At 40.3% G+C, this 14,904-nt stretch overlaps 1 protein-coding gene across 2 annotated transcripts in view; it reads right to left on the reverse strand.

Annotated features, from left to right (window-relative positions):
* The window catches only part of serinc4 (serine incorporator 4), a 34,291-nt gene that overhangs the window by 10,781 nt on the left and 8,606 nt on the right, over positions 1-14,904 (reverse strand). The window contains exons 2-5 of one of the 2 annotated variants that reach the window (XM_050041400.1): positions 11,075-11,242; positions 9,489-9,667; positions 4,927-5,006; positions 4,502-4,595 (exon numbers count right to left, since the gene is read on the reverse strand). In XM_050041400.1, the coding sequence (XP_049897357.1) occupies positions 4,502-4,595; positions 4,927-5,006; positions 9,489-9,667; positions 11,075-11,242 (521 nt within the window). Of the gene's footprint in view, positions 1-4,501; positions 4,596-4,926; positions 5,007-9,488; positions 9,668-10,869; positions 11,243-14,904 lie in introns of both variants that reach the window. The other variant, XM_050041410.1, reaches the window with a different exon arrangement.

Consider the following 14,904-nt stretch of genomic DNA (forward strand, 5'->3'; position numbering starts at 1 on the left):
GTGACAATAGTCATATGTGTATAATAACAGTAGAAGTATGACTAATGACTAATGATGGCAGCAGCAGCAGGAGGCATCTGGCAGGACCACGGCAGCAGCACAACCACACACGTCACGCTGTCCAGGCACCGCTGCGATATGACATGCAGGCTAGGTTAACTGATCACTCTAAATTGGCCGTAGGCGTGAATGTGAGCATTAATGGTTGTCTGTCTCTAATGTGTCAGCCCTGTGATAGTCTGATGACCTGTCCACGGTGTACCCTGCCTCTCGCCCAATGTCAGCTGGAATAAGCTTCAGCCCCCCGTGAATTCAAATAGGATAAGCGGCTATAGAAACTGAATGAGTAATCATTTGTCATTGTCTAAGCAAAAATGCCAAACATTTATTGCTGGTTTCTTAAATATCAAGAGGATCTGATGTTTTTCTTTCATATTTGATAGTAAACAGCATATTTTCAAGGTTTTGGACTGCTGAGCTCCAAGATGGAACAAATCTGATTGCACAAATGAACAATTCCTTCTTCAAAGTGTCTCTGACTGAAATGAATTAATAAATAATATAAAATGAAGGAAAGATCAAAAATCCAAAATAAAAACCAAAATAAAAACCATCAACTGGCAAGAAAGACTAAAACAGCAACCCAGCAACCAAAAATTAAAGCCACATAAATGAAACAGTAATAAAGTTCCAGATGTTGAGACAAAAGGGACAGATGTTGTTCTGTGTGATTTACACACTTCCATGGGCGTAGCGGACGCGGGGTACGCGTGGGACATGTCCCCCACACTTCCCTATTGCACTTTTACAGCCGTTACAACCATTGAATTCGTTTTGAACATGTGATAACATATTTTTCCAGGCCGTCTTTAAACGCACCATGAGCAGACGGCGCCACGCCAGGGCATACACATGCTGTCATTTTGTGATCTGAATCAATCGCACAGAGGAGACGTGTGCTGCTGGGCAGTGCTGCTGTGTGTTAACTATGTTCAGCAAACCAGCCAGCAAGAAGCAAAAAACCTTGCACAGTTTCTTCCAAACAAACCATGTAAGTTGAGTAATGCATCTATTAATTAGTCATCATTTAACTAACATTATCTATACGCAACAGTAGATAATGTTAGCTAAATGATGACTAATTAATAGATGCCAATATTAACGAGAATACTAATGTTATTGTTACCTATGTTAAATCGCTTGTTTCACGCTAGGAATAATGCCACAATAGAAAGAGCAGGGTCAGGGAGGAGACAGTGGACCAGAGGCCAACAAGGATGATCATGCAGGGTCTTCACAGGTGAGAAGAGATTATAACTCACTGACAGAAAATATCTATAGCATAAAACTGACTATGAGGTTAATTTCCACAGCAATTTCACGACTACTATTCCTAATTCTTTTTCAAAATTTTGCTTTCCACATATTTTTTTAATCTTTATTGCTACAGTGAAAGAGCAGGGTCAGGGAGGAGACAGTGGACCAGAGGCCAACAAGGATGATCATGCAGGGTCTTCACAGGTGAGAAGAGATTATAACTCACTGACAGAAAATATCTATAGCATAAAACATAAAACATTTACTTGTCAGGGGAGGAGGGTGGCTGGTTGATTTTTTTTTTTTTTTTTTTTTTTTAAGATATTTTTTTAGGGCATTTTTTGCGTGAAGTGTGAAAGGGGGAGAAAGAGAGGGAGAGACATGCAGCAAAGGGCCACAGGCTGGAGTCAAACCCGGGCCGCATGGGGTGCCTACTCTACCACTAAGCCACTGACGCCCCTTTATTTTATTTATTTATTTTATTTTGATCCCCCCTATGTTAATCACTTATTGATGCTGTTTTTGAAGTATGAATAAGTCAATAAGTAATTTATTCCATTGAAATATCATTGATGTATTATAGAAAAGTGATTTATCTTTTTATAAATGACAAAAGGCACATCTGCCTAATTTTTGCTGTGGTATCGTGATACTACTCAGAACCTTGATATTTTCACTGGTATCGTACCGTGGGTCCCAATTTTGGTACCGTGACAACACTAATTTGGAGGGGGTTCATCTGCAAAAACTAATGAAAAACTAAACAACGGTATTCGGTACTTGGTATTCGGCCAAGCGTTTAATTTTATTCGGCTTCGGCCACAAATTTTCATTCCGGTGCATCCCTAGTCTTCGCAGGTGAGAAGAGAATATAACTGGCTTTGAGTTTGAACAATGCTGCGCTTTAGCCAATCACAATGGAGGGGGTGGGGCCGAGACGTGCAGGTGTCCCCAGGAAATGTGTACCTACAGAAACAGCAAGCTCCGCGTTCATGGTGACTGCTCCACCCAAAACGCCGTCTCGTCAACATGAATTTTTTTTTTTTTTCCAGCGGATGTCTTAGTTACAACATGATTGAGCTAACTGGAGTAATTTCATGTCGTATCCAACAACAGGAGGCTTTTAACAGATGACGTCCTGATGTTAGCTTTGCTGCTGCTGTTAGCTGTTGCTGTTAGCTGTCCCTCAGCTGCAGCCACTGATGCTCTCTAGACATCGTGATTTCCCAAAACTGAATAAATACCACACATAGCAACACAAAACTGCTTTGCTAGCTCAATCATGTTGTAACTAAGATATCCGCTGAAAAAACATTTTTTTCACGGACCATTTATTGAGTTACTGAGTTACCACAGACACCGCTAACCATCATCACCAGTGAAGAAGAGATGTTCTCCAGATGTGAACCAGACTGCAGTCTCTGTGTGTACATGTACAGGGCGGCTGTGGCTCAGAGGTAGAACTGGTCGTCCACCAATCGAAAGATCAGCGGTTCGATCCAGGCTGCATGTCAAAGTATCCTTGAGCAAGATACTGAACCCCAAAGCTGAACCCACAGATGGCTGTTCCATCGGTGTGTGAGTGTGTTAAAACTGAGTAGCAGGTGGCATCTTGTATGGTAGCCTCGGCCACCAGTGTATGAATGTGTGTGTGAATGGGTGAACGTGACTCGTAGTGTAAAAAGCACTTTGAGTGGTCACTAGATGACTAGAAAGGCGCTATACAAATGCAGGTCCATTTACCATTTACCAATATTTCTATACGAAGCTGTGGGGGACCTCAGGTCATGGCAGTATTACCAAATAAGCCAACCAGGCCCAGGCCCAGGGGCCTCTAGGCTCAGGGGGGCCCTTCACCTTGACACGCCCAGGAGCCCATTGTGCCCTTGCCTCAAAAAGCATATTATCACTGTCCTGTGGGAACCATGTATCTCCAAAATGTCAACTTTTTACAAATAAAGAAAAACAGCTGTACTTTATGACAATATGTTTAGATAATCCAGTGGAGTTTTATTTTGTCATCTTGTCATTATTTTTTAAATTATTATTTGGCATTATTTGCCTTTTTGAGTCTGCATATATGAGAGATGACAGGAAATGAGGGAAGAGAGAACTGGGGGTTTGCGGCACTGCAGCCGCACCATGACACTCCCAATGGCTTTATTTGTCTAAGAAGTAGGATCATTTTTTAAATGCAAGATGGACAATTTTGTTCACTTTCACATTTTCCTGACCTGTGGTTTTCACTGGACAGCAACACCATGTATGTATGAGCTGTACATGTTGACCAGCAGCAGCTACGCATGATGTCTGTTAAATCACCTGTCCCACCAGCTGACCACTGAGTCTTTTCTGCAGACACAATTTATAGTCACATAGCCGCAGGGTTCCTTTATTATCACTAGTGGTTATTAGATTAGTCACCTCCATCTTTTTCTGGCTTGTGACCCCTTGAGAAAAAGCAATGTCCACTTGTGACTTGTGGCTTTTTCCTCTTGTGATCCCCTATTAATTGTCTCCTGGACCACTGTGAGCTATAAGCGAATCAATGAGTAAGCTTTTTGAACCAATGTGATGAAGTTAGATACACTATACAGCCAAAAGTATGTGGACAAACATTACACCTATGCCTGACCGACCTCATTTCATTTCAAAAACTAAGAGCATTAATCTGCTGCTCTGACTGCCTCCACTCTTCTGATTTCAGGCTTTCCTCCAGATGTTCAATCTGGCTGCAGGGACTTGCTCCCATTCAGACACAAGAGCATAAGCTCCACTGAAGGGCCTACACTGATGTTGGCTGCTAATGTCTGAATTGTTCCAGTTCATCCCAGAGGTGTTAAATGAGGTTGAGGTCGGGCTCCGTGCAAGCCAGTAAAGGTCTCCCATACCAGCCTTGGAAAACCATTTCTTTATGGAGCTGGCTTATAACACAAGGGCATTACCTATTGTCATGATGAAAAAGGAATATATACAATAATATACTGCAGCATTAACATTTTCTTAAATTGGAGCTAATGAGGACAGGTGTGTCCGCTTACTTTGGGCCATTTAATTCACATATGGGCTTTATCTGTCACCAATTTGTCTTACAAATTTCAGAAATCCATATTAGGATTTATGTCACAACATAAAAATACATTTACAGTCATATCATATTTTTTCATATAACCCTCTTACTCACCAGTTCTTGTTCCAGGTGTGTGCAAAAGCTGTAATGAGGATGAGCTGGATGAGGATGAAGGCAAACCCGCCCACCACCCCAACATAATGCCAAGCTGAGAGAAGAAGAGAGAAGAAGAAGAAACATACAGTGAAATTTATTACAGGAAAGTGAGAGCGAGAGAGGCAAACAGAAAGAAAGACAGACAAAAAAAAGCTGTGAACCATAAATCAGCTCTGATATTTGCCTTGTATCACCATCAGAGGTGAAATCAAGCTGCAGAGATTTATGGCCCAATAACTTACAGCAGTGACTGGACCTGAAGATCAGGTCTCTGTTGCCCTCTGGCGGGACTCAGACGGAGCTGCACCAACACCATTTTTACCATCACATTTATTCTCAGTGTGGATTGCTCTTCAGGAAACGGACTCAGCTCAGTCTCTTACCGTGCAGGAAGGACTCTGTTGGGATGAAGAAGGCAGCGGTACACATCCCAAGCAGAGTGATGAACTTCAGGAACCAGAAGCTGCAGGTGGACACATGGTGGACACATGGAAAGATGACACAGAAGTAACAATCAAAACCAGAAAACAAGACCTTGAATGGTCATGTTTTTATGGTACTAGTCATGGTCATGGTACCAGTTTTGCAAGTTTTAGTCCTTTTACTGCAAGTTATGGAATCAGTACATTACAAATAATCTCTTTGCAAATCATTTTTCTTCTTTTATGTTTTTATGTGAACCCTGGCTGCAAGACACACTTCCCCGAGTAGCACAATAAAGATGACTTTGAATCTTCAAGGTATAAGCTTTTATATTTCTGCTGTGGTATGATAATATTACATGTCCAGAATAAAACTAAGAGCTAAGATATATAGACTTCTTATCTTTATTTGCTGTGAGCAGAGCAGTGCTAATAATAGATTAATCGACCAGCTGAAAATTAGGTAATTTTTCAAGCAAAAAATGTCAAATATTTACTGGTTCCAGCTCCTAAAATCTGAGTATTTTCTGCTTCTCTGATATATGTCTCATTTTAAATAAAACATATTTGGGTTTTGGCCTGTTGGTTAGAAAATGATTTCAAGATGTCACCTTAATCAATAATGAAAAACATTACTTGTGGGCTTTGCATACTGCAACGTGACAACAGAGTTTTGTCTGTGATTTATATGTATATATGGATAGCTCAGTGGGCTACTGGCTTTAGCGCGGGAGACCAGGGTTCGAATTCTGATCAGACAAGGATCTTAAAACTGCTAGTATACCTCAAGGTACACTAGTACCTCGTACTAGTACACAAGTAAAAATGAACCAGCTGCTAATGGATGGGACAGTCCCCAGACAGGGGGACCACTGGCCATTAACCTGTCTCTGTACAACACAAAAGCTTCTGTCAGGTATTATAGTGGCTTAGATGAATAGGCAATACATAAGCAAGGCCCAGAGAGGAATTGGTAGTAATAATAGGGGAGCCAAGAACCAGCTACTGCTCAATAGATAAGTGTGGTCGGATGGTGTCAAAGAGAGGGAAGATGATCAGAACCGAGGGGACTGAACTACCAGAAGGCAACATTGCAGATGTTCAGGGCAATTACAAATACCTTGGGGGTCCTGTTGGTAACTTGGAACCATGAGGAGGCCGCAAGGAAGTTAGCAAAAGCCAAACACCTACACAGAGTAAGGCAGGTCAGCTGAACAGAAAGAACAAGGTCCAAGCCATCAACATGTACACCCTGCCAGTCATCAGATACCCTGCTGGTATAATAAGCTGGCCAAAGAAGGAGATAGAGGCCACTAATATCAAGACAATCAATTTCTCAAAGCTGAGAGCCACTGCCCAAGATGAAACAACCAAGATCCAGGAATACATCAGGAAGATGGCCCCCAAAGATGGGCTGCTGAGTGAATACCTCAGACAGCAGAAACCCGAGAATGCAGAAGACGAGGATGAACAATCATGGAAGGACAAGCCCCTGCACGGCATGTACCACCGACAGATTGAAGAAGTGGCTGAAATCAAGAAATCCTACCAGTGGCCGGAAAAGGCTGGACTGAAGGACAGCACAGAAGCACTAATCATGGCAGCAAAAGAACAGGCACTTAGTACAAGATCAATAAAAGCAGGGGTCTACAGCACCAGACAGGACCCTAGGTGCAGGCTGTGCAAAGACAGCAGCAGGCAGGAACAGCGTACATGGAACCCCATAACCAAGTGGCTGGCATAGTGTACGGGAACATCTGCGACGAGTACAGGCTGGAAGTCCCAAGGTCAGAATGGAAGACACCTCCTGAGGTGTTTGAGAATAACCAAGATAGATCCTGTGGGACTTTCAGATCCAGACTGGCTAGTGATGCGTTAGCCCTCCCACCCAATTTCACCACAAGCCACTACTGGATATCTTACAACAGTATTGTCTGAAAGCATTGAAATAAACAAAACATAATTAATTATATACTTATAGTTCAAAATAATATCAACTGAGAAATAGATACGATAACTTTTTTTTTTCATGTACAGGGATACAATTACAGACTGAACCTTTAATCAGGTCATTGCCTGCCCGTGTGACTCTGTCTGGTCTTTAAACATACACACATACAAGGTTTTGGCCTGGCACTGGGTCACACACTGACCCCCCATACAGACCACTACAAGCTGTAACCTTTGCCAAAGACCCTAAACCCTTTCACTGTGGCACCAATAAGACTCTTATGAGTAGATTTATAGAAGACAGGAGCAGCAATCTAGTCTGTTAAATCCTAATCTGAGCCACGTCACTGACTGCAATGGAAAGTGTGACAACTAAGAGCTTTAAATAACTCAGCTGGCGGGGTCAGGTGAGCTCAGGGAGAAAGCACTTAGCCTTTACAGACTGTAGTGAAGTATTTAAAGATGTGTCTAATTCAAGACAGTGTGGATTAGGTTCATTTTAAATATTCTGATTCAGGAAAATGACATCAGGATCTTTAGAACTTAATTGTGAATTCAGAGAAATTTCCCAAGCTTATGTCAGGAAGATTGAGGGAACGTGTCCAAAGGGTTATTATGGATTTTTTCAAGGTACATTTGGAGATTTGAGGTTTCTGGAAGGAGCTAGAAAGAGGTCATGTCTTCAGCCCATGTCTATTTTTCTGATCTCCTGTTTGTCAGCTGGATAAATAAAAGATTTAAAAAGAACTTTATGTTGAATTTGTCTTTTTGTTTTTCAGGCATGACTGTTATGCTGTGTTCATGCGCAAGTTCAAAAGCCCTGGATTTGTAAAAAAGAACAGTGTTGTATTCATTCATTGATATCTGGAAATCCATCACAGAGTAACTTGTTTATTGTTTGTCTGAATGATGTATAACAATCCACATCATTCTGATAATTACCTACACTTGAGGCTTTAGAGGAAACACTCTAAAACAGGCACGACGTCCCACTTAAACTTCGGTGATCAACGATGTTATGCAACACCTTCAACTGGAAAAAATGGAAAACCATAAGACCTGACAACCCCTCCGTGGTTATTTAGAGAAGCTAGGCAATAAAATCCAAATAACGCTTTGCTCCAATAACTAGTTTATACCTAATGTGAGATGTTGAGAGTGATTAGTTGAATAATCAATTTGTCAATCGATAGAAAAGTAATCATTAACTAACCAATTTTATAATCAAAAAGTGATTGTTATTGCCACTAGGCGTACGCCTGGAGGGGATCATGTGTTTGGTCAGTGTGTATGTGTGCATATGTGAGTGTGTGTATCTGTCTACCTGCAGCTGATCTTGCAAGCTAATGGATCAATTAGCCTAATAATTTGTGTGCACATGTATGATGGTATACTCAAGAACTTCTCATGGTTGCAGTGATGCACAATTGTTGAAAAACCTTTAATTCACTGTCTCATTCCATCAATGACTGCTGAAACCTCACTCCTCTGCAAGTTTTCCAGAAATCAGCTCAGCTAAATACAACAAGCCTTACTGTCTGTTACAGACCACAGTTTGGCCTTCGTTGTGGCTCAAAAACTGACACCCAAAGAAAAGTTTAGTCTGATTTTGAACTGGAGCAACTGCAGATTAATTCCATACCTGATATGTTGATAATGTATAATCCACTAAAGTTAGGCACAGTGCAAGATAAATATATCTCCATTTTTGTGTTATCTTCACAGCCATCTTAACTGTAATGGAACAAGGAGGGACAATTCCACCAGGCACAGCTTTGTCGGTGTCCAGCTGTGACCCTGTTTTGTTACATCCGCCACTTGACGTCATACCACAGTGGGAGCGTATTTAGATGCAAAGTGTTTTGTCTTCCTAATTTTGTTGGTTTTGTCATGTCTCCTTTGTATTTGTGCTTCTACTCTAAGTAAGTAGCCTAAGTAGGCTATATAAAATGGGGTCACCCATTAGTTTGTGGACTCCTGTTTTGAAGCTTCCAGTTTGTCATTTCAGCTGTCTCCATCTTGCTCTTTTTATACTTGGGCAAGAGGGTGGAGCTGTGATGAGACAGAATTGTCTAGAGTGACCATGGCCCTGGCAGAGATCTCATTCTGAAGAGTGCACTTTTCTAGATTTCCATGAAAAATGGCAGAAAATGCTGCTTTCAGCCTCTCAAACATGGAGATTTTTCTACTTCTCTCTGTTTTATATCATATTAAACTGAATATCTTTGGGTTCTGGATGGACAAAACAAGATATTACCTTGGATATTACTGTGTAAATAATTTTACTTTCTTCTGACATTTTATTTGTCAATATTCATAGACTACTGTATATTTACCGTGCATGTCCTACTGTTTTTTATGTGTCTGTGAATTTAAATTCTGTACTGCTTTAGTAATATTTTATATTATTAGTGTGTTCAATGTTTTCAATGTGTTGGTTTGTTAATTAAAATATCAATAAGCAGATTTCTCTACTAAAAAAAAAAAACTAAAAAAAACCCATGAAAGCAGTCACAATGTCTCTGGTTTGTTGAGCAGAACCATGTTTGAGAGGTCAACTCTGCAGCACTGACCCGTTGTGTATGAGTGCTCTGAAGTCCTGACTGGACTTCACATCTATGAGGAAGATCGCCATCATCAGGTAGAAACAGGAAGTGCCAAAGCAGACTCTGTAGACCGCTGAGTAGCCCACCAGCATTTCACAGTGGCCTCCGCCATGCGCCTGGTCACACACCATGTTAAAGAAAGGCACCTGAAACACACACACACACACACACACACACACACACACATACAAACATATTTTTTATCCCCTACCACCACATCTGTGTGTGTGTGTGCGTGTGTCTGACTGGCTGGCTGGCTGGCTGGCTGGCTGGCTGGGTGAAGATTTCAGAAGATTTCATTTATTAGGATCCTAAGTAGTTGTAGCCAGAGCAGCCCCTTTGCTGCCAAGGTGTTTTGGTCACATTTTCTGATAATAAAAATGATTTAAATTCTTAAATTCCAAGATGAGACTACATTATTCACATTAAGAACAAATGGCACCGAACTTGGCTAAACTACTGTCCTCCAAATGCTAACTTAAAGGACAAAGAGAAGTTTTGTTGTTTCTTTTCTTTTAAATAAAATCAGTGGGTGAGCAGTTTCAGAAAGCAGTTAAAGTCTTTTGTTTTTTTCACTGATATTTCATTGTTCCCTCCATTTTTTAAAGTATGAAAACAAAAAAAGGCAAACGCTTTTGGAGATATTATTGGATTAGTTAATATTTGGATCAATTTTTTAAATGTGTGATGCACATGATCACATTTTTACATAATGAAATATCATGAAACAATATATTTTTTGCACTCCATGTTGCCAGTAAAGCTCACTGAAGTTCAGCTGAACAATAACATCTAGGCATTTTGGCCTCCACTGGATGGCTGATAGGAATAGATTCAGACAGAGCAGAGGGCTATGACATAAACCAAAGGTCTGAAGCAGTGATAGAAACAGTACTCAAAGCTTTTACTTAAGTGAACGTATCATAACCACAGTGTAGAAGTTTTCAGATACAAGTAAAATTCCTGTATTCAAAATTTGACTTGAGTAAAAGTACAAAGTACTAGAATTTAAATTTTTGGTACTTCAAGTACCAAAAGTAAAAGTACTCATAATGCAGAATGGCTCATTCTAGAACAATAGCATATTATATTGCATTTATGTGTAAGCATTACTTTAACATTTAACCATGGACATTGCGGTTGTATCTCACCCACAGGTCACCAGCATGCCCTACTACTGACCTAATAGGTTTTACAGCTGTTGTCTGCACTCAATGTAAAACAATATCAGGTCCTAAAGTAAAGTCATACATGTATTCTCGCTGTGTCTATCATGTTCTTGTCCCTGTAAAGGTCACATTGACAGTGTGTCGTCCTCGCTATCCTGCTGTCTGGTATATCTGTTTACCTGCAGCCAGTCCAAAGCACCCTGGGGTGTTGAAGGAGCTGAACCCCATGAGCATTTTCTTCTCCCTGCTTACTCCAAATGTGTTTTTACAGTGAGTTATTTCTGTCAGGACTTTTGTACAGTATGATCAGTATGATACAGTATCTTGTATATTTCAGCTGATGTCTTTGATTTGTGTCATGGAGGATAGGATCCCAGTACGCACATTTTCTCTGACAAGCTCGGAGACGGTGCGGGACAGCATGAGGCAAGAGACGGCGCAGCTCATGATGTGGAAGAGGGTGTACATGATCCGCGTGCTGGTGGACGATTTGACTGGAGGACAAAAGGCACAGCAGAGCGAACAGGGAGCCGGTCCACAGCAACAGCATATCTGAGGAAGAGAGCATGGAGGCAGCTCAACATCTCAAACACACACTCTGAAAACAGGTAAAACATCCTCAAATAAAGAGGAAGGGTAGAGAGTGCAGGTCCAGGTTATCAAACGCATGTAAATATTCTCTATGCCTGTTTTGATGATTGGTAACTTTTAATATGTCTATTAAACTCCCATATAGCAGTGTTACAAATTTTGGTAATTGAATGGACCCCAGGAAGAAAAGTCATTGCCCAGGTTACAACTAATAGGAATGCAAGTGAACAATGAACAAAAAAAATTAACTGAATTCAAAACAATAGTAAGATATAAATGTGGATCTGCAGAGACAAGTATCCACTTATCAATGACAAAGTGAAGTCTGAAAAAACACACATTTACACATTCAGTTTTGACTGTACTCTGTGCATTAAGTAGGTTTCTGTGGAAAATGTATTCTAGAAACCTACTTTAAAGTAAAATGTAATAGAGAAACCTTGTGTGTTTTCATGCATTTCAACCATCTGATACTAGAAGGAGTCTGCTACACCTACTAGTAGGTTCAGAAGGCTGTTATCAGCCTATTTGTTAGGAGGCGACCTCTAGGGGTTGTAGCAAGGTCAGAGTGACAAAGTCCTAAAAGGTTGCAGTATATGAATGGGTCAAATAATCATAGGACAGGAGAGTGTTGTTTGTGTCCCATGTGAAACCAAAAGTGAACAACGTTTAAATTTTAACCCTAAAAAACAGACATCCCATCGACAGTCACAGGAGATCACTGTTTGTATGATCTTGTTTCAATAGATCTAAAATAAGAAGCTAGAGCATTCATTCTTCTTGCAGCAGAAAGCTGAGGTTTCTGTCTTCCGTGTCATCACGTCATGACCTTACCTTACTTTACCTTACCTTACATACTGTGCAAATGTGGTATTTGGCTGGAATTCCCCCAGAATCCCCCCGTAATGGCTATGGAAGAACCTTGTTTGCATAATTCTAGATATATTGATCTAAAATAAAAACCATAACAGCCAGAACATTCATTCTTTTTGCAGCAAAAAGCTAAGATTTCTGTCTTCCGTGTCATTAGGCTGTACGCATGTAATGACATCACTACATTAGGTGTTGTGCAAAACCAAGTGAGAACACATGGTGGCGCAAGAGGAGTACGTCATGAATGATGAATCTATCACGCCCTTTCACTCTGCTCATAAAAATGACCATATTTTGAAAACTAAATAATGTACATAGTTAAAATAACTCAAACTGAGTTAAGAAATAGTGCCCTTCTGTGCAGAGTTTGCATGTTCTCCTCGTGTCAGTCTGGGTTCTCTCCGGGGCACTCCGGCTTCCTCCCACTGTCCAAAGACATGCAGATTGGGGATTAGGTTAATTGATAACTCTAAATTGTCCGTAGATGTGAATGTGAGCGTGAATGGTTGTCTGTCTCTATGTGTCAGCCCTGCGATAGTCTGGCGACCTGTCCAGGGTGTACCCTGCCTCTCGCCCAATGTCAGCTGGGATAGGCTCCAGTCCCCCCACGACCCTCAAGAGGATGAAGCGGTTAGAAAATGGATGGATGGATGTTTTGTGTTTTTATTTTTTTAAATCTGATTTTTCTGTTTGATTTTTGTATTTTTTAAATGACACAATTTCAATACTTTTAGCAATTATTATGGTTATTTGAATCACAAAACCTTTTAGCTCAGGTTGTACAGAGTTTAGAGATATGAAGCACATAAAGATGCTCCAAGAGATGACATCACAGTAAGCAAAAATACCAATGTAGGCACTGGTGGACCATTTCTGTTGGAGAGTTTAAAGGGTTAACTGACATATTTAAATTCTCCATGTCATGTTACATAATGAACATACTTATTTTAAGCCAAACCATGATCTCTTTTTAAACCTAATTACATAGTTTTGGTGCCTAAACCTGACGAAACTGAAAGTGAAACCTAACGAAACTGAAAGGGAAACCTAACTAAACTAACTGTAAAACTTAAACAACCTGCTCATGATGATATCGGACAATGGCCATTTAATGGGCTGATAACAGCCTTCTGAACTTCTTCAGTTTCATTACGTTTCACTTTCAGTTTCGTCAAGTTTCAGTAGTTATCAGCATCATAGATATGGGTTAGAGGGGGGCTGCTACAGGTGTAGCAGGCCCTCTGTCTATCTAAGACGTTTTTTAGGGGGTAAAAATGAAAAACTGCCAAGGGCAAAACACTATTCAGTTCTCAAAATTCAGCAAAAATGTATCACATACTTTATTTTTTGTCAAATAGCCTAAAACATAAACAAAAACTATCATATTTGACATGGAATGACCCAGAACCCATAACATTCAAAGTCTTTGTTCTTTGTAAAACTGGATTCTAAAATTTTGCTTAAGTATGATGTTCAAAGCTTCATCACTCTGAATGGTGTCTTCCAATTTTTTTGAGTATATAGTAAGTAGTTGAGTAAGTACATTTTAGGTTTCAGACTGCAGTATCCATCACAATACAGCATAGTATGTGATGCATGATTGTGGATAAGCTGTAGATTCACTAAGTTCAGGAATTCAAACTCAAGCTGTCTAAATACTTCATGAGGTCACCCTACATCAGACATCTCACACTGACAATGTTTGGCAGCAGGGTATAGGTGGCAGATTTTCTAATGAGTCTGACAGCATCTGGCTGGTTCTGATTCTGATAAATCAGGGCTGTGGACAACTGGCCTTAAGCCCATCACAGCTGTTCCTGAACTAATTCTAAGGAGGCAAAACCTGCACGCACATCTGTCTGATGCTTCAGTGAACTCTGCAGATTACAGTCTGGAGATCTGTCACAAGATCGGCCACAAGATTATGGGATGGGAAAACGGTTTCAGCTTTTCATGCTTATTGATAGTCAATATCTGTGAAGTTAAGTCCTTCTTGGACAAATGTGCATCGTCTCCTTGCTGTGTTTATGAATGCATGCACTGAATGCTGCTGCAGTCAGTCTAGATATATTATAACTCATCACATGCGGGTCATAATCTGATGGATAATGCAGAGAGGATTACCCAAACTTTTCATATCGAAGGGAATACTGAATAAAAATAGAGCTTTCATCTTGTATTATACAATTAAAGGGACAGTTTGTCCAAATTTTGTTTGCATCCATTGATCTCTTGAATTATCAAACAGTTCACAGTTATCTTTGTCTGCTCATGATGCTGCTATGCATGAGATCCTTTAGCGTCACAAAAATGATTTCTGTTGGTGACCCTTTGACCTGCCCTCCATCTTTAAATATCTTTATATTTACCTATCAAATATGTCTCCTCTGGTTTTCCTGTTCTTCTTCTTCTGCCATTTTAGATCTTTTGCTCCTTGTTTTTATGTGTTTGTTGTTTGGTTTTGCTTCCACTTTCCTTCACTGCACTTGTGTGTTCTTTTTACTGTAAAGGACTTTGAAACTTTATTAATAATATTACTACACAGTTATAGCTTTAGTATTTATTATCTGCATTCCAACTACAGTGTTTGATGCAAAAATGACAAGCAAAGTTATTTAAAAGTTTCTATAATGATAATGGTCAAGCTCCATCATATGTTAGTGAGCTCATAGTGCCATTTTATCCCACCAGAACACTGCGCTCTGAGAACGCAGGGTTACTCGTGGTCCCTAAAGTCTCCAAAAGTAGAT

The sequence above is a fragment of the Epinephelus moara genome, chromosome 1, assembly GCF_006386435.1.
Source record: "Epinephelus moara isolate mb chromosome 1, YSFRI_EMoa_1.0, whole genome shotgun sequence".
In the NCBI taxonomy this organism is placed as follows: Eukaryota; Metazoa; Chordata; class Actinopteri; order Perciformes; family Serranidae; genus Epinephelus; species Epinephelus moara.